This window comes from Geotrypetes seraphini, chromosome 4 (assembly GCF_902459505.1).
Source record: "Geotrypetes seraphini chromosome 4, aGeoSer1.1, whole genome shotgun sequence".
NCBI lineage: Eukaryota > Metazoa > Chordata > Amphibia > Gymnophiona > Dermophiidae > Geotrypetes > Geotrypetes seraphini.
The window spans coordinates 139405651-139425303 of NC_047087.1; the positions used below are offsets into that span (position 1 = coordinate 139405651).

Genomic DNA, 19653 nt, shown 5'->3' on the forward strand with positions numbered 1-19653 from the left:
GTGTATTCTGAAGCTTCAGGCTCTTTCATGCAGGAAACCATTTCTATGAATCATGGAGGGGTTGGGGGGGGGTTTTCTCCATTCTTTTCTACCGAAGGTGGTTTCCGATTTCCATGTCAACCAGGTGGTTCATTTGCCTGTATTTCGAAGCAAAAAGGTCAGATCTTACACCAATTGGATGTCAGGAGAATCTTGCTCCACTATTTGGAGAAGCCTAATGATTTTAGGCTGTCTGATCATCTCAATCTCCTGACTAATCCATCTCAGTGAGGTAGGCTGGCTTCTAAAAACCTCATTAGCCCACTGAATTCGTATGGCCATTTCAGTGACTTACATCGCCCACAGCAAGCAGCCGCTAGTTTCTCTTAAGGCCCACTCACCTAAAAGTGTTGCTACCGCTTGGGTGGAGTCTCATGCAATTCATCCAGATGAAATTTGCAGGGTGGCTACTTGGTCCTCTTGTCATACTTTTACCTGGTTTTACCGGGTGGTTGTGGCAGCTTGCTCTGATACCGCTTTTGGTACCTCTGTGTTTTGGGCAGGCTCTTCTGTCTCTCCTTAGACGCTGCCATTGCTTTGGTACATCACCTAGAGTATGGAATCCGGAAGGGACATAACAGAATGGAAAACTAGGTTTTTAATTTTGATAATCTTCTTTCTGTTTGTCCCTGTAGGATTTTGTAAGGCCCTCCCTCTCTGTATAAGCTTAGTTCATAATCGTCTGCTTTCTTTCTGTGCCAGTTATTCTTCTTACAGGTTTCAGGATCTTCTAGCCAGATGACAGATCCTGTGGGGAGTTCACTTTTCTGTGAGTATGTATATTATCAAAGGCTCTTTCATGTGAGTGCTCATCGCACACAGCAGGTTAGTTCTGCATTGTTCCTTAATGTGTTTTCTGTGTTGCCTTTTGCCTGTTTATTACTTGTTTTTATATTTTGCAGACCGTAACATAAATTGTTTATGATGCTGGGTAGGTTCCCCCATGCCCCCTTCTTTTGACATGGATTTGTTCTGGTATGGTTGTTTGGCTTTGGGACTGATCTGCAGGGAGCTCTAACTCTTTTTCTCTAAGGTAGGAGGAGCACATGCTCAGAAAAGTGTTTGGATTTCTGCAACTCCTAGATTGTGGGAAGTGATTGAACACCTAGAGTATGGAATCCTGTAGTGACTAACAGAGGATTATCGAAGGTAAAAACCTAATCTTCCATTCCTTGTGAAAGTATCAACTCCACTTAAAGGCTGCTGGGTTTGTGCCATTCATTATCTTGACAAATATATTTGTAAAACTGCTTCTCCTGCTGTATGTACTAGCAAATACACTTACACTCCAGTAGGTAGTTTAGAAAAAAGTACAGTACTGCATATGTCTAGCAGCACTATAAAAATGACAAGTAGCCTTTTCTGATATATTGCTGTAAATGAGCACATCTTAATTCTGACCTTTTCATTTTATGTAAAATAGACTTTCCGGTGCAATAGGTGAGACATTCTAGACCAGTGATTCCGAACCCTGTCCTGGAGGAACACCAGGCCAATCGGGTTTTCAGGCTAGCCCTAATGAATATGCATGAGAGAGATTTGCATATGATGGAAGTGATAGGCATGCAAATTTGCTTCATGCATATTCATTAGGGCTAGCCTGAAAACCCAATTGGCCTGGTGTTCCTTCAGGACAGGGTTGGGAACCACTGTTCTAGACAAGTGGGTTATCTCCCAATTGCTGCATGCCATATGCAGAAAGAATCCACTCTGGATTTTTTTCTGCAACTCTCCTCTACTTCACTAGCATCACCTGCAGTTCTTCCCCTTCTGCATGCATGCCTGAAGGAGTGTTTCTGTTCTGCTCTCCCCTTTTTCTTCTTTTATTCGGTGTTTTTATCCCCTTTTGGGATTTCTTTGTGCTCAGAGCAATTCTTCCGCTCTATCTGCGTTGAGAATGCACAAACCTTGGTCTGCAGTTGTCAGGCCAATCCCTGGTGGTACCTGTTAGCCACCCTACATTAGTTTCTTAGGAGCTCAGGGCCGTCCTTGCATTTTTTCCTCCTACTGCCGAACAGGGGTTCGAACAGGCTGTCAGTCATACCTAGGAGACTCAGCGGTGTCTCGCAGGGTGCCAGCTACATTTTCCACCTCTGCCCTTCCCTGAGCACATCTGTCAATCCATGAGGGTGGAGGTATGGCCAGGCACTGTGTGACTTGCAGCCAGAAGATCAGCATCGAAGTGGCATTCCCAGAATGAGGCAGCTCCTTTAAGAGAGCTGAGGCAGGCTGCAGCACATTTCCAGCACAGTTCACACTGAGTAAGGCTGTCACAGCCTAAGAGGTGCATCGGGGTGGGGGGATGTCCGAATCTAACAGTTTTGAAGGTTTCTGGATATCCACCTGTATTCCCCCACCTAAAAAAATCCTAAAATCGCCATTATTGTGACTTGCTATACATAAAAAAATATTGTAATTTTGGCACAAATTTCTAAGTGGCAACTATCTTGGATTTTAGTGATCTTTTTTTCAAAAGCTCCGTGCTCTGCAAATTTTGCCTCAAACTCTGTTGGGATGGAGTCCTTGTGCTTTCCTATTGTGAATTCTTGCCAGGATTGCACAAATTTAGTGCGTGCAGCCAGGATAGGCAGCAGTGCAAAGCTTAGCCTCTTCCCTAACTAAACAGGTGACAAAATGCCAGCTAGCCCATTGGGGAAGCCTTCTCTCTTTTCAGGGCTCAGCAGGGCTGAAAGTTCTGCACAAATGGACTTGGACCTCCTCAACCCAAGAAACGCAAGGTAAAGTCATCAAAGTGTGACTTTTCACCGATTTTATAATATATATATGGAATGCATTCCTGCTCCGACTCGGACTTGTCCTTTGCCGGCATTGCTTCTTTAGGCACAGCCTCAGCACAGTTAGCTGCTGTTCATGGGCAGGCTGACCGTGACTTGGAGGATACATATGATGATGACCAGCTTGCTGACTCCTTGTTTTCAGGCACTACACTTCCCGTGGCTGGGAATCCAGGGTTGTATGCCATTGCCAGATCTTTCGATCCCTCAGAGTCTTTAGAACCAGGGGTTGATCCCACAGTTCTGCATTTATTTAGATTCAAACAATTTTTATTGATGCAAACATCATCAAATACAGCAAATACAACATCAAAGCACATCAATAATGCATCAACTATCTATATAATAAAACCGTAGGCGGCGCATGCGCAGTCTTATCGCCGTGCTTCCATGATCCGTATGTCCGTGGCCGCCAAGACTGCAGCATGCCCCGCGCTTACTACGGCCCCACGCGCAGCTCAGTTCGGCACGGCGGTTTCCCCAGATAGGGGAAGCCGAAAAACTCAATCCCGCCTCATGGTCCTGCCGCCGCTCACGAATTCCCCCCCCCCCAATCCTCCTGCAACAGCCGCTACCGCTCCTGTTCAAAGCGGCCTGCTGAGGTTCGCGGCCGCTGTAACGAACCTTGCAGGCCGCTCTCCACATGGTAGCACGTTCCCTCTGACGCAATCGCGTCAGAGGGAACATGCTACCGAGTTGGAGAGCGGCCTGCGAGGTTCGTTACAGCGGCCGCGAACCTCAGCAGGCCGCTTTGAACAGGAGCGGTTGCGGGAGGGGGGGGAGTTTTAACAGGAGGAGTCGCCGAAAAAAACCTTCAGCCGCAGCAGGCCAGCACACGGGAAGGGAAGGGGGAGGGGCCGAACGGAGCAGGGCAGCTCAAGGTAAGAAGGGAATGGGGGGTGGGGGAAAATGTTTCTATTACTCAGCAGGGACCTGGAGGGGAAGGGAAAACCGCTGCTGCTTCTGCAAAGGAAAGTGGTGGTAGGGGAGAGAAGGGAATGGGGGGTGGGTGGGGGAAAATGCTGCTACTACTTCTCAGAGATCTGGAGGGGAAGGGAAATATCACAGCTGCTTCTGCAAAATAAAGTGGGGGGGGGAGAGAAGGGAATGGGGGGTGGGGGAAAATGCTGCTACTGCTTCAGCAAGGACCTGGAGGGAAAGAGAAATATCGCTGCTGCTTCTGCAAAGGAAAGTGGGGGGGGGAGATAAGGGAATGGGGGGGAAATGCTGCTACTACTTCACAGGGATCTGGAGGGGAAGGGAAATAGCACTGCTGCTTCTGCAAAGGAAAGTGGGGGGGGAGAGAAGGGAATGGGGGGTGGTTGGGGGAAATGCTGCTACTACTTCACAGGGATCTGGAGGGGAAGGGAAATAGCACTGCTGCTTCTGCAAAGGAAAGTGGGGGGGGGGGGGAGACACAGAAAGAAATACAGACAGACAAAGGAGGCTAGGGAGAGAGACAGACAGAAATAAAGACAGACAGGGGACCAGAGAGACACAGAAATAAAGACAGACAGGCAAAGGGTGCCAGGGAGAGAGAGAAAAAAATTGCAGGAGGGAGAAAGACAGAAAGAAAGGAAGAAAGAAACAGGAGCAGGGAGAGAGACATAAAGAAAGAAAGAAAGACAGACAGCCATATATTCTAGCACCCGTTAATGTAACGGGCTTAAACACTAGTTATAATATAATACACATAATAAAAGACTTTGCCAGACCTCATTTCAGAGTCTATGCAGGAGTTGAATTTAGTCACTCAGCCAGCTTTGTCCACTTCCTCTTTGTGACTATGTGGTGTGCGATAGCAGTCTTCCACCTTTCCCTATCATCCTGATATGAGCATTCTGATCTTTGGAGCAATGGGACTCTCCAAAGATTGCGAGAGCCATGTCTCATCTCTATCCTATAGCGCAGGAGTGCCAGCAACTTCTTGGTCAGCCTAAGGTAGACTCTTTGGTAGCGCAGGTGACTAAGCGTACCTCCCTTCCCAATGAGGGTGGTGTGGTGCTCGACATGCAAGACCGCCGGATTGATGTGGTCCTCAGGAAACTCTTTAAGGTAGTAACTTTTGGCATAAAGACTGCTTTGATAGCAAACTTTGTCACACATGCTTGTCTGGAAAGTGAGGCTGTGGAGCCCCCTTCTCTGCTGGGAGATGGGGATTATGCTGCTCACGCCTTATGTGACCTTATGCGGGTCCTGGGTAAGGTATCAGTGTATTCAATTTCTGCTCGCAGAATGCTCTGGATTGTTTGTGATCCCCTTCTTAATAATTCCTAGCATTCTTTCGCCCTTTTTGCCACCGCCGCCACGCATTGCACAGACAGCTTCATTGACTTATCTACAAGTACTCCCAAGTCTCTTTCCTGGGGGTCTCTCTGAGTACTGCACCAGATATCCTGTATTCGTGTACACTTCTCCCTCCGAATCTGCTGTTTCAGCATCTGCAGATTTGGTTATTCACGATTTTTTTAATTTTTAAATTAAAGCAGTATTCTGGACCTTCCCCACCTCCCTCCTGCTTTCCCCCGGAATCCCTTAAGCCTTAACTGGCGGTCTAGCGGGTTTTCGGGGCAGGAGCGATCTTCCTATGCTCCTGCCCATGCAGATCAATCATAGGAAATGGCTGCAGTGAGCTCCCGTCGTAGCCTCGAGAGACTATGGGAGCTCAAGGCAGCCATTTCCTATGAGTGATCTGCACGGGGCAGGAGCGTAGAAAGATCGCTCCTGCCCCGAAAATCCGCTAGACCACCAGGAAAGGCTTAAGGGATTCCCGGGAAAGCGGGAGGGAGGCGGAGAAGGTTTGGAATACAGCTTTAATTCCGGGGGAAAGCAGGGGGGGTTTCAGAACCGGCCCGAATATTATTCACGTTTTAAAAATATTCGCGGGACGGCTCTGCCCCTAAACCCCGCAAATAGGGAGAAGTGTATAAGATTTTTGTTATCAACATGCATCACCTTACACTTATCCACATTACTTTAAATAAACCTCATTTGCCATGTCGTGGCCCATTTCTTGAGCGTGTTAAATTTAATCACCTCACTCGTCGTACCAATTTCCAGGTCGTTTATAAATATGTTGATGAGCACGGGTCTAAGCACCGAACCTTGCGGCACTCCACATGTGACGCTTTTCCAGTCCAAATGTTGTCCATGTACCTCCACTCTCTGTTTTCTGTCAACCAGTTTTTAATCCACGTGAGTATGTCACCCTCGATTCCATGGCTTGCAATTTTTTTAAAGTAGTCGTTCATGCGGGACCTTGTCGAATGCCTTCAGAAAATCCAGATATACAATGTCAACCGGGTCACCCTTGTCTATCTGCCTGTTTACTCCCTCGAAGAAGTGCAGTAAGTTTGTCGAGCAAGATCTTCCTTTGCTAAAGCCGTGCTAGCTGGTCCTCATCAGATTGTGTCCGTCAAGGTGATCAATGATGTGGTCCATTATCAGCGCCTCTACCATCTTTTCCGGTACCGAAGTCAGATTCACCGGTCTGTAGTTTCCCTGATCTCCCCTCGAACCTTTCTTGAAGATCAGCATAACATTCGCCACTTTCCAGTCTTCCGGAATACTTCCCGATTTGATCGACAGATTGGCTATTAGTTGGAGTAGTTCAGCTATAACCCCTTTCAGTTCCTTGATTACCCTCGGATGGATGCTGTCTGGTCCTGGGGATTTATCGGTTTTAAGCCTATCAATCTGCCTGCATACCTCTTCTAGACTGACCATCAACCCTGTCAGTTTCCCGTCTTTGTTTCCTTAGTATATAGCCTGTCAGCTTCTGGTATATTGTATATATCCTCTTCTGTAAATACAGGCGCAAAAAATGTGTTCCGTTTGTCAGCGATAGCTTTGTCCTCCTTCAGTACTCCCTTTATTCCATGCTCATCCAACGGCCCCACCATTTCCTTTTCGGGTCATTTTCCCTTAATATATTGAAAGAATGGCTCTTAGTCTCTTTTGGCCCCTCTTACCACCTTATGGTACCTTCTTTGATGTTGTTTGTGCTTTTTCCAGTTTTCGGCCGTTTTTGACCTTTTCCATTCCTTAAATGAAGTCTTCTTGTCTGTGATCGCTTCCTTCACCACTACAGTGAGCCATGCTGGTTCCTTGTTCTTTTTCCTCTTGGATCCCTTTTTGATACACGGTATAAATAGATATTTCGCCTCGGTGACTGTGTCCTTAAAAAGGGGCCATGCTTGCTGTAGCATTTTTACAGTGCTTATCCTCTTCTTAATCTTCTTCACTACCATGAGTCTCATCCCTTCGTAATTCCCTTTTTGGAAGTTCAGTACCATGTCCGTCGTTCTGGATCGATGTTTTGCCCTTTTGTCCAGGTTGAAGTGGATCATATTGTGATCACTGTTTCCCAGCGTCCCAGAATTGCATTTCCTCTCGTATTTTCCTTGACAAATTGTTCCAGGAAGCAATCGCCTACAGCATTCAGGAACTTGGTCTCCGTACTGCAGCCGGAGATGCCTAGGTTCCAGTCTATCCCTGGATAATTGAAGTCACCCATGATAACTGCATTACCTCTCACAGTTGTGTTTAATCTCATCCGTCATTTCTCCATGGGTTTCTTCAGACTGCCCTGGGGGTCGGTAGTAGATGCCGATCTTTGTTTCCGTTCCATTTGTTCCCGGTATTTTGTCCAATAGAGACTCTACCTTATTTTTCGTTTCCGGCGTGTTCTCTCCAGTGGACTCGATTCCCTCTTTGATGTATAGGGCAATACCGCCCACCTTTTTGTCCTACTCTGTCCCTGCAGTATAGCTTGTATCCTAGTAGCACAGGGTCCCAGACGTTTTCCTCATTCCATCATGTTTTTGTGATGTCGATGATGTCAAGGTTATCTTTTTGTGCCATAGCTTCCAATTCCCCAATCTTATTCCTCGGGCTCCTTGCATTCGTGAACATACACTTGAGTTTGCGGCCTATTACTTTTTTGCATTTCCTTCCCTCTTGTGTCCCTTTCGATCCATCAGGATTTCTATCTTGCCTATGATCCGGTGAGTCTTCCCCGCAATCTTCCTGCATGGTATCCTCTGGGTATACTGTTTCCCGAACCATCGACTCTTGGTCGACTGTCGGCTTTCCCCTTCTTCCTAGTTTAAAAACTTCTCAATTTCTCGCTTGATGTTGCATACAAGTAGCCTTGTTCCGTCTCCGCTGAGGTGGAGTCCACCCTTCCTGTATAGCTGGCTCTTTCCCCAGAATGTCATCCAGTTGCGCACAAAGTGGAATCCTTCTTCCTCACACCAGCGCTTCATCCATGCGTTGACTGCTTGCAGCACCGTCTGCCTCTTCCCATCGGCCCTGGGTAAAGGCAGGATCTCCTAGAACACTACCCTTGGCGTTCTGGTCTTCAGCTTCCTTCCTAGCATCCGGAACTGGTCCTTCAGTGTTTCCCTGCTATAGTTACTGCTGCTCACGTTGTTTGTCCCCACGTGAATCACCACTGCCTTATCTCCCTCTTCTGTGCTGTCGATGATCCTGTAGATGTGGCTCACTATATCTTCTACCTTGACTCCTGAGAGGCAGGTCACCAGCCGATCCTTTCTTCCTCCCGCTATGTGCCTGTTGACTTGTCTGATGATGGAGTCCCCCCCCCTCCCCCCCCCCCCCCCCGACGATTGCTGTCCTCTCTATCTTCTCTTGTCTCTGTAGCCACAGGTCCATGTCCATGATGTATGTCCATCTCTCCAGCCGTAGGTCCATGTCCTCTGTGCACTTCCATCTTCCGTCATCCTGGCGTTGGCTTGCACCGGACTCGTCTTCCTGTGGGTTCCCTCTGCTTTTTCCAGGTCTCGCTGCTGTGTCACCTATTCCGTCCTTGTGGTTTTCCTCCAGGTGGTCTTCACTTACTGTAGGTGTATCTTGGCTGTTCCACTGTTGGTGATTTTCCAGGGCCTCCCTTTATTCCTCCTCGATGAACTTCTCTAAATCCCTGACTTCTTCCTCAATGGTTTCCTCTGTCATGAAGTTTTCTGCCTCTCTGTCCTCCTCCTCCACTGCTCAAAGTGCTTCTAGTTCTAGTATTCTGCCCTCCAGGAGTCTGAATTGCTTCTTCAGGCCCTCCAGATTTCTTGTCTTGTGGACAAGATAGCTCCATCAGTATGGGATTATCTTCAGGTCCCGTGGTGCCATGGGAGAGGGTGCACATACATCCTCTCCAGCATGCATTGCTCTGCTCTGGGCTCCACACAAGGATGCATTACAGACCTGTCTTCCTTGGACTCTGGAGGCCAGAGCCAGCATGACTTGGAGGCTGGTTTTGCAGTCTTTTTCCAAGGGCATGCAGCTGCAGGCTGCTTCCTGGGTTGTTGTGATGATGGATTCCAGCCTTAAGGGCTGGGGAGCCCATGACAATCATTGTCCCATTCAGGGGTGTTGGACAACAGGTTGGAGCTTAGGGCCATTTGTTTGGCTCTGGTGAGATTGCAGAAGCCTCTGGATGGCCAAGCGGTAAGGTCTTCTCCAACAATGCAACGGTGGGAGGGGTCTATGTTGGTCACAAAGGAGGTCCACCTGCTCTATCACTGGGCAGAATGTCACCTCCAGGCAATCTCGGCAGCACATGTGGCAGGAGTCTACAATGTTCAAGCAGACTTTCTCAGCAGACGGACTGTGGATCCGGGCAAGTGGATGCTGTCCTCAGCAGCGTTCTAAGCCATTATGCGGTGCTGGGGGTGGCCTCACTTCAACTGCATGGCCATTGTACAAGATAGGAAGGCAGATTGCTTCTTCATTCAAAGAGCTGAGCCAAGAAGCGAGGGTCTTGACACTCTAGTTCAGCCATGACCTCAGGGAGTCCGTTCTGTATATTTTTCCCCCCTGGCTCATGATAGGCTCCAGACTGACCTCACAGACCGTGGTACGCAAATCTGATGTATCGGCATCAGAGTTGTGGCCTGCAGTTCCGTGCACATCCAAACATTCTTAATGCAAAGTCCGGTCTGCATGGAGGATCCAAATCACTTTGCTCTTACAGCACGGCTATTGAGCATGCAACCTTACTGCATAAAGGATATTCTGATGTATCCATTACTACTCTGTCCAAGTCTAGGAAGTCGACTACTTGTCTTCCACACTAAGACATGGAAGACTTTCCAATACTTTTGTGACCAGGAGAAGGTGGAGCTGTATACTGCTCCAATTTAAATGGTTCTCATCTTCCTCCTAGTGGGCCTTGATAAAGGCTTTACTGTAGCATCCTGTCGGGTCCAAGTTGCTGGGCTGTTTTGTTTGGAGCCTGGGATCAGTCTTCATTATTTGCTTCTCACCCTGACATTGCCAGATTTCTGAAGAATGCTCTTTGCATTAGACCTTCTATCAGACCACTGTTCCCTTCTTGAGACCTGAACTTGGTTCTGTCTGGCCTTACCATGGCTCCTTTTGAGTCTCTGAGGGGCGCTTCCCTCTTGAACTGGATGCTCAAGACAGTTTTTCTGGTTGCCGTTTCTTCAGCGAGATGTGTCTCAAAACTCCAGGCTCTTTCTTGTCAATAGCCCTTCCTGAGAATATCAGATACTGAGATTTCCTTGCACATGGTCCCTTCCTTTCTGCCAAAGGTGTTTTCAGCTTTCTGTGTTAATCAGGAAGTGTTTTTCAACCTTCTGGCTCAAAGGCTCAGGATTGCATCTTGAGAATATTGGATGTGCGCATTGTTCTTCTGTGCTATATGGTCACTAACAAATTTAGTCTCTCTGACCATCTGTTTGTGCTGACTTATTCTTCCAAGTGGGCACTCCCTCTTCCAAGGCCTCTATTTCCAGATGGATCCATAAGGCCATTTTGTCAGCCTACATTCTTTCTGGGAAACAGTCTCCCATCTTTATAAAGGTGCATTCTGCCAGAAGTGTGGCTTCTTGGGCCGAAGCTAAAGCAGTTTCCTCAGAGGAGATTTGCAGGGCAACAACGTGGTCCACTTTGTGCATGTTCGCTAAATTATACTGAGTGGATGTGGCAGCAAGACAGGACTCCTTCAGGTCCTCAGTCTTAAGGGCTGGCTCAGTCAGCCTGCTCTAGCGTAAAGTAGAGGAGAGTCACAGAAAAAATACAGAGTGGATTCCTTCTGTATATGGCACGTGGCCATTGGGAGATAACCCACTTGTCTAGAATGTCTCACCTATCTACTGGAAAAGATATTATCAAGGTAAGAACATAATCTCTTTTTAATGTATATGGACTGCAATTAATTCATTTCCAATTAATATGTATTATACTTTCTTTAGGTAACAATTCCAAAGGAACTTCTACTTTCCAGCTTTCAGTGCAGCATATAATGACTACAAATGGGGTTGCCCAATCTGCATCTAGACCCTGGTATACTATGACTCTTGGCCTCTTAGTGAAATACCCTGATTCAGCACTGGGACAGCTCCACATAGAAAGTACTGTGGATGGCAGCAAGTTATACATTACTGGCAATGGTGTCCTCTTTCAGCATGTCAAGTATGCTTTCTTTCATAAAATGTATTGTATCCACATCTCTAATGATCCAAGTTCATATTGAAGTTTTCTGTGAATTTTCTTCAATTATGCTTTACATCACTCTGTCTGCTCTATGTGTATTGATATTAATTCCAGTGCAAATACAGTAGGCTTCCCCCAGTCGTGAGGATCGCAGAAGCGTCATCTACATTTTTCAACTCCACCTCCTTGTGTCCCAGGTCAGTGACCCAGTTCCTCAGTTTTTCCTTCTTCAAGTTAGATGAGAAGGTGTCTTTTCTTCAGCTCTGCATATCCTTTCTTATTTTTGGGTTTTCATCCCATATTTGAGGTTTTGGGTGCTAATGATGCTCCCAGAAATCTTGGGACAGCTTTGCTTGGGAGATGATACAGCCTCTGTGTTCCGAGAGCTGTAGCTTGGGGGGGGGGACACTGTTCTAGGGAACCTATACTAGCCTTTTGGACTGCTTGGGATCTGTTCCCCTGGGAGCCTGGCTTGCTCCAGATTTATCAGGCACTTGACTGCAGGTTATGTGGCCTCATGTTTTCTAGTAGACTGTACTGGGTGCCAGCTGTATTCCCCCCTCCTGAAGATGTGCAAGAAGCTAGTGGGTTTGAGGGTTTCAGACTCAGAGTCTGACTAAAAGGGCAGCCCAAAGAGACAAGCCCCTGGAGGAATCTACAAGCTTGACTGAGGCAGAAATCTTCATTCCAGTGCAATAGATGAGACATTCTAGACCAGGGGTCTCAAAGTCACTCCTTGAGGGCTGCAATCCAGTCGGGTTTTCAGGATTTCCCCAATGAATATGCATGAGATCTATGTGCATGCACTGCTTTCAATGCATATTCATTGGGGAAATCCTAAAAACCTGACTGGATTGCGGCCCTCAAGGAGGGACTTTGAGGTCCCTGTTCTAGACAGGTGGATTATATCCCCATAGCTGTGTGCATCTACAAAAGGAATTCACTCCAGAATTTTATTCTTGCCTCTGATGTACTTCACTGGGCTCCTTAGCGCCACCTACAGTTCTTTTCTTCTGCATGCGTCCCTGCAGGAGTGTTTGTTCTGCTCTCCCCATTTTATTCAGTTTATTTTTTCTTCCCTTTTTTGGGGATTCTGGTGCTTGGAGTGTTTTTACAGTTCTGCCTACTTTGAGAACACACAGACTTCAGTGTAGCTGAGAGGCTGATCCCACTGGGTACCTGTTAGCCAGCCTGTACAGTTGTCTGTGGAGCTCAGGGCCATCCTTAAAGTGGTCTCATCTACTGTTAAGCAGGGGTTGAGCACAGGCTGTTGGATGCCCTGTGTTCCCCCTCCTGAAAAATCCTAAAATCGCCATTTTCTGAGGTTGGAAAGTGTGAAAAATATCGCAATTTTGGTGTGAATTTCATGATGGTGGCCATCTTGGATTTTTAGTGATCTTTTTTTCTAAAGTTCCCTGCTTCTCTGAAACTGCAAATTTTGCTTAGAAACTTGTTGGGATTTAGTCCTTGGACTCTCCTCATGTGAATTCTTGCCAGGATTGTGCAAATTTAGCGCTTTTAGAGTGTCTTTGCACCTTGTGCCGCATGGCACAGCCGGAGAAGGCAGCAGTGTCAAGCTTAGCCTCTCCCTGCTGAAGCAGGTGACTAAGGCCCGGATTCTGTAATCTGTGTCCTGATTGTAGACAGCTGTAGGCGTCCTACAGCTGTCTAACCAGCCAATTGGGATGCACAATTTCTAAAAAAAAAAAAATGCTCCCCAGGCAGGCTGCCCACCTATATTGAAGATGCCTCCGGGAGCCTAGGGATGCCCGCAGACCACCTAAGCTCGCCTCATTTTGACAGAGGTAGGCCTGCTGGCTGGATGCTGGGAAGACCCAGCCGGCCGGCCACCTTTAAAGGTGAGCCCTGGAGGGGGTTCTGGGAATGGGGGTTGAGGGCTTCTATTGGGAGGGAAGGTGGGTTTCATTGGGGTGTCCATTGGGGGGATGTGGGGAGGGGGGTTCATTAGGGGAGTTTGGCAGGAGGGGTTGGGCACCCTCCTGCTGGGATTTTTGGGAGGGTCCAGCAGGAGGAGTTGTGCTCCCTCCTGCCGGTGATCTTCCGGGAGGGGAGTGGGCAGTCTTCAGGCAGGAGGGGTTGGGCTCCCTCCTGCCACGATCTACATGGAGAGGTTGGGCGGTCTTCGGGCAGGAGAGGTTGGGCTCCCTCCTGCCACGATTGTTCGGGGGGACTGGCAGCTACGGCCGCTATACTTATTGCGGCAGGGAGATCCCTTGCCGTGATAAGTATAGCAGTAACCCAGTTCTGTAACCGGCAACTTTAACATGGGTGTCGGTTACAGAATTGGGTTTATTTTGGGTGAGCATATGCTCGATTCTGTATAGGACGCCCATTCAGCTAGCCTTCTTTGCTGCGAACCCTCCATAGCCTCAGAAACACAAATTTAAGTCATCTAAGGGTAACTCAGGAGCCAGACACTTTTTTAGGGTTTATGAAATATTTGTGGACTGAGTTTCAGAACAGGCATTCTCTCCCTGTGCAGTCCCAATCCACTTTCCTGGCGTCTCATAGTGGTGTTGCTTCTTTGGACACATCCACACCTTAGCCTGTCATTGCTTTGGCACTTTTTGATCCTGATCTGGGGGACTCTGATGCGGATGTCTTGCTTGCTGACCCCTTATTCACAGAAGCAGTGCTACCCAGGGTGGGAGATCAGGGACTGTGTGTTGGATCTATGGATCCCTCTGGGGTTTTGGATTCTGGGAATGATCCCACCATCCTGGCACATCAAAGAAATCCCAATATTAATTTTTCATTTCCTGAGCCTAGCTAGCTCAGGTTAAAATTTCCCCTCCTCTTTAGAGTCCATTGAAATCATCAGCTCTAATTCAGTTCACTTCTAAGAAAACATTCCAAGCAAAAAATTTGGAATTCCAGCATATTCCAGTCACTAAAACAATAAGTTCATCTTTTCTCTGCCCCAGCAGAACTCTTCAGCAGCAAACAAAACAAATACTTTTCTTCTGGCTTCAATATGATTGCTCTGGCCTTGACTACTGCCTAGCTTGGAACAGACCAGGATTCCAAACTGGTGGGAAGGTGTGCCTCCAAAACCCACAGACCTTGGCTACCACCCAAAGTTAAAGGCAACTAGCCCTTCCTTAGCCCAGCACACAGGTTTGATTCATAGACAAGATTCAAAGGCAGAAAAAACTCCAGAGACAGAAAACAGCATTTAAACATGGCTTCAGTCTTCTTGGACTACACCCACAACAGTCATTTTAGGCACAAAATACTTGAATATCACAAAAGGCAAAAATAAACTTTTAATGCACAGAGACATCACTCACATTCCATGGTTTCTTCAGGCAGGTCTGGGGGGCTAGAACCCAGCTCCCATTCGTTTTTCTTATTATTCATTTATTTCTAATTTCAACAAATTTTTACAAGAAAAATCTTGTTCACAGAAAAACAGAAAGTATTTTAAAATAAATTTAGGAATAATCTTTAAACCTTCCTTAGACCACCGTATTTAGGAGGAGATTGGCAGAATAAATTGAGAAGATACATTAAACAAAAAGAAGAGATAAATAATATAAGAAACAGGATTAACACTCGGTTCTGCATTTTACTTATTCACTTGGTCTTTTTGGGGCAATTCTTTTTAGCTCCAGAAAACCAAATATTTCAATTGAAGATATTTCACAACACACTTGCAAGGATATGCAAGTAGAAACGAAGCCCCCAGGAATTTGGTTTCTTGTCATAACAGGATAATTTTTTTTTTTCCTTCTTTCCTGCGTAGATTTCGTAACACCCTGGTAGGCCCAAATCCTTTTACCATGGAATAACTTTTTTGAGGAACGAAAATATTGCTTCATGAATGCCTCTAAATCTTGCTGGAAAACAAATGATACCAACAATGCTGTTCTAATAGAGGTATCCAGGATAGCTGAGATATTTTGAAAGTCAAGTTGAGAATACTGAGTGCTTTGTCTCTCCACAAATTCTTGAAACTGATTACCGTAGTTGGTAGATAGTATATTTTATTTAATGGATGGATACAGCCAAAGTATAATTTAAAGTCTCTACAAGATAAGCTTTAAACATATCATAGTGTAGGGTCATGAAATGAAGGGTCTGGCATGCTGTAAATAAACCTCTTGTACCTTCTTCACGCCTCTGTCTTTGTGTGTCCAAGTGACCTTTCATTAGGACGATATCCCAGAGGATTTGGGAAAGTTAAGAATTCTGACATTTAACCTTCTGTTAAAATTCTCAATTTTTTTGTGAATTACCATGTTATCTTTTACCATCATAGTCCTAAACCCCTGTAGGGACTGCACCTCAGTTTGCATTTGGTTATTTGAATTTTTCGTTTCAAAGTTAGATTGCTCTAAATCTTTAGAGATATCGTCCATCCTTCCCCAGAGTCTTTACCTCCTTCAATGTTTTCAGGGTTGCCACATCCAGCCTCTGAAGCACCTTCCAAATTGCCTCCAATGTCACCTCTGATGGGGGCCAATGCCCCTAAGATGGTATCCCTTGGTAGAAGCTCATCTACCAAACTTTCCTCCTCAGCAGGGTTTTCCAGTGCAACTTCGGCAGCCTTTCTCCCAGCCATGTCGGCAGCGGCTTCAGCATGGCAGGGAGATACATCCAGAAGAGATGGTGACAATGAGATCTCGTGCCCCAGTGAGAGAGGTCCTTCTTCTACCTCTCTCACCGCGGGGCTCATTTCATCTGTTTGCGTGCAGACTACTGGCAAAAAATGCTCAATCGGGTGCTGCCAAAGGGGTAACAAAGGTGTCGAGGAGGCAGGCACCCTCACACTTCCCTTCCATTTGTGTGGCATCTCCAAAGCAAGTAAGTAAATCGGCAGTTCCGAGAGCAATCTTACAAACGCTGTGAGAGTGCCGCCATCTTGGCCACTCCCCCCTCCCTTTCCATGGCATTCTCCTCACATGACTCCTCTGTATCACTGCTCGCCTCCCCAGATTCAGGCTCACTCATTTCCCAGTCCTATAGCTCTGCTTTTTCCTCCTCTTTCTCAGGTAGTTCATCCAGGCTTCAGGGCCATGTCTTTACTCCTGACCATGACTTAGCTGCTCTTCCTAACGGCTGAGGAACTCCTCTCCTGCTCTCTAGCTGAAGCAACTCTGTTCTTAAAGTGGGGATGAACTCTGGTATTCTTTAAAGGCCCTGCTTCATGACTGAGGGGTTTTTTTAACAGAAGCTCCCCTAGCTTTTGGGCTTCTTATAGTTGTAAATCCTGGATCCCTGGTAGGACTAATCTATTCCTTCATAGGCTCAGAGTCTTGTATAGTAGGTCCCTGTCACAGCTGCTACCTTTCCTTAGCACCTTGATAGTGGAGCAATTTGACTCTCCAGAAGGTGCTCTTAAAATTGCTAGAGCCATGTCACACTTGTATCCTCTGGCGCAGGAGTTTCAGCAGCTTTTGGGTCAGCCCAGGGTGGATATCTTGAGTTTTGCATGTGACTACACACACCTCTCTACCCAGTGAAGGTGGTGTGACGCTGAAGGATGTGGATCGTGTGGATATGGTCTTCCGGAAACTCTTTGGCATAGTTGCTTTAGGCATCAAAGTTGCTTCAGTGATGTCCTTTGTCACATGCGCCTGTCTCTCTTGACTATGCACAACTTCATTTTGCTGGGACAGATTATATTGTTGATGCATTGTATGATCTTCTGCAAATTTTCACAAATGTGTTAGCATACTCCATCTCTGCTCACAGGATGCTCTGTATCAGACAATGGGCTGTTGATTCAGCTTCCAAGGCTACTATAGGAAGCCTGCCGTTTAAAGGGCAGTTATTGTTTGGCAAAGGTCTGGATGACCTAATGGCTTCTGTGATGGTCTGTCGCCCTAAGACTGCCTGATAGCAGAGGCTCTGGTTGCTCTAATTTTCTTGGCTCACGGTGATCCCAACCATATGCAAGTGCCGTGTTGCAGAGATTTTCACAAGGCTCTCGATAATGGTATGCTGGCTAAAGGAATTCCCAGCCTTTCACTTCCTATTTTGTGCCCTCTGCCAAAAAGGCACAATGATGCCAAGCCAAGGGATTCTCCTCTTCAGATAGGGGGATGGCTCTCAGCATTTCTTCCTGCCTGGATTCGCATTACATCCGAACAGTGGGACTTGGACATTATTCAGTCGGGCTACAAACTGTAATTTGCCTGGTCTCTGACAGATTGCTTTGTGGACTCTCCAGGTCACCTGGACAAAGCACAGGTTTTAGCCACAGTTGCTGGATATTAAAGCTATAGAGCTGGTGTCGCCCAACCTCTCGTGCTCAGGCAGATACTCTATATACTTTATCGTGCCAAAAAAAGGCTCCAAAGATTGGAGGCCTGTTCTAGATCTTCAGCACTTGAATGCGGCTCTCAAGGTTCCACGCTTTTACAGGGAGACCATGCATTCAGTCATTTCAGCTGTGAACCCCAGGAGAGTTGCTTGCCTCTCTGAATCTTATGGAGTTGTACTTGCTCATTCTTATATTTCCGGCCCATCACAAATTTTTGCAGTTTCATGTTCTGGAACAGCATTACCAATTCTCGGTCTGCCTTTTTGGCAGGAAACAGTGCACCAGACCTTCACCAAGGTGATGGTGGTCATGGTGACTTACCAGCGGAAAATGGGTCTCCAGGTTCACCCTTCTTAGACATCTGGTTGATCAGAGCTCCCTCGTTGTCTGAGGGATGGCATACGGTGGAGCAGGTGCTCCAGGTGCTGGAGGACCTGGGCTGGATTGTCAACTTCAGAAAGAGCAATCTGACACCCACGCAGTCACTGGAATATCTGGGAGTTCCCTTTAACACATCTGCAGGCCATGTCTATCTATCAGTAGCCTTCAGGCAGAAACTAAGTGCCCAGATTTCTTCTCTTCTAGATCAGCTGACTCCTTTGGCATGGAACTCTCTTCAAGTTCTGGGATCCATGGATGCTACATGGATGTATTTCCTGGGACGAGGGGTACATGCGTCCTTTTCAGCATGCTTTGCTCTCTTGCTGCGCTCTGTACAAGGATGCCTTATAGGTCTTTCTTCCTTGAACTGTGGAAGCTCAAGCAAGCATGGACTGGTGGCTTCTCCCGTAATCACTCCGCAGGGGCGTACCACTACACATTGCATCCTGGCTCATGATGATGACAAATGCCAGCCTTCAGGGCTGGGGAGTCCACTTCAATTGTTGTCCAATTCAGGGGTGTTGGATGCCCTCTCAGCTAAAATGGTCAATCAGTTGGAGCTCAGAGCCATTTGGCTAGCTCCGATGCAATTACAGAAGGCTCTGGAGGGCCAAGTGGTCAGGGTGTGCTGTGACAATGCGACTGCAGAGGCCTATGTCAATTGCTAGGGAGGGACCAGAAGCATTCCTCTGGCTTGGGAAGCCCTTTTTTTTCTTTGGGCGGAACATCACCTCCAAGCACTGATGGCAGTGCATGTAGCAGGAGTTGATAATGTTCAGGCAGATTTCCTCAGCAGACATACTCTGAATCTCCAGTCGTGGACTCTGTCTGCAGGGGCATTCCAAGCCATAGTGAGGCGCTGGGGTCGGCTGCACTTCGACCAAAGCGAGAAACAAGAACATAGATCTGAGCATGGAAGCGACGGGCTCAATGCTCTGGTACAGCTGTGGCCTCAGGAGATTCTCCTTTATGTTTTTCCTCCTTGGCCAATGTTAGGCCAGGCCATTTGACTGCTCACGGTCTATGCGGGCCGCATTATTCTGGTGGCTCCAAGTGGCCTCTCAGACCGTGGTAGGCAGATCTGATGCATCTGCGCAGGGATTGCAGCCTTTGGCTGAACGCCCATCGGGAACTACTCAAGCCGGGTTCGGTCTGCATTGAGGATCTGAGCCACTTTGCTCTTATGACATGGCTCTTGAGCGTGCAGCCTTAGAGCACAGAGGATATCTTCCTATGGTTATTGAAGCTCTTCTCAAGTCTAAAGAAGTCGCCTACAATTTCTGCTTATGCTAAGGCAGCGGTCTCAAACACGCAGCCCGCGGGCCACATGCGGCTCTCCAGGTGCTATTTTGCGGCCCGCAGTCTGGACGCGATCAAAACAGCATTTCTCTTCCCCCTTCCCTTCCTTTTGGAGCAGCAGCATTTCTGGACGGCTCAGTCGATCGTTCCGTTCAAAGCCGCGGGTTGGCAGCTCCTCGCGCTATCCACTCCTGCATCGGAAGCCTCTCTGACATCACAATATCAGAGAGGCTTCAGACGCAGGCGCGGATCTCACGAGGAGAGGCCACCCGCAGTTTTGAACGGAACAATCAACTGAGCCGGCCAGACACGCTGCTGCTCCACAAGGAAGAGAACGGAAGGGGAGGGGAAAGAAAAATGCATCTGCTGCATAGGAAA

At 47.3% G+C, this 19653-nt stretch overlaps 1 protein-coding gene across 1 annotated transcript in view; it reads left to right on the top strand.

Moving 5' to 3' along the window:
- The window catches only part of KCTD19 (potassium channel tetramerization domain containing 19), a 298880-nt gene that overhangs the window by 162273 nt on the left and 116954 nt on the right, over positions 1-19653 (top strand). Inside the window, exon 6 of the mRNA XM_033942930.1 lies at positions 11066-11285. Within this exon, the coding sequence (XP_033798821.1) occupies positions 11066-11285 (220 nt within the window). The remainder of the gene's footprint in view (positions 1-11065; positions 11286-19653) is intronic.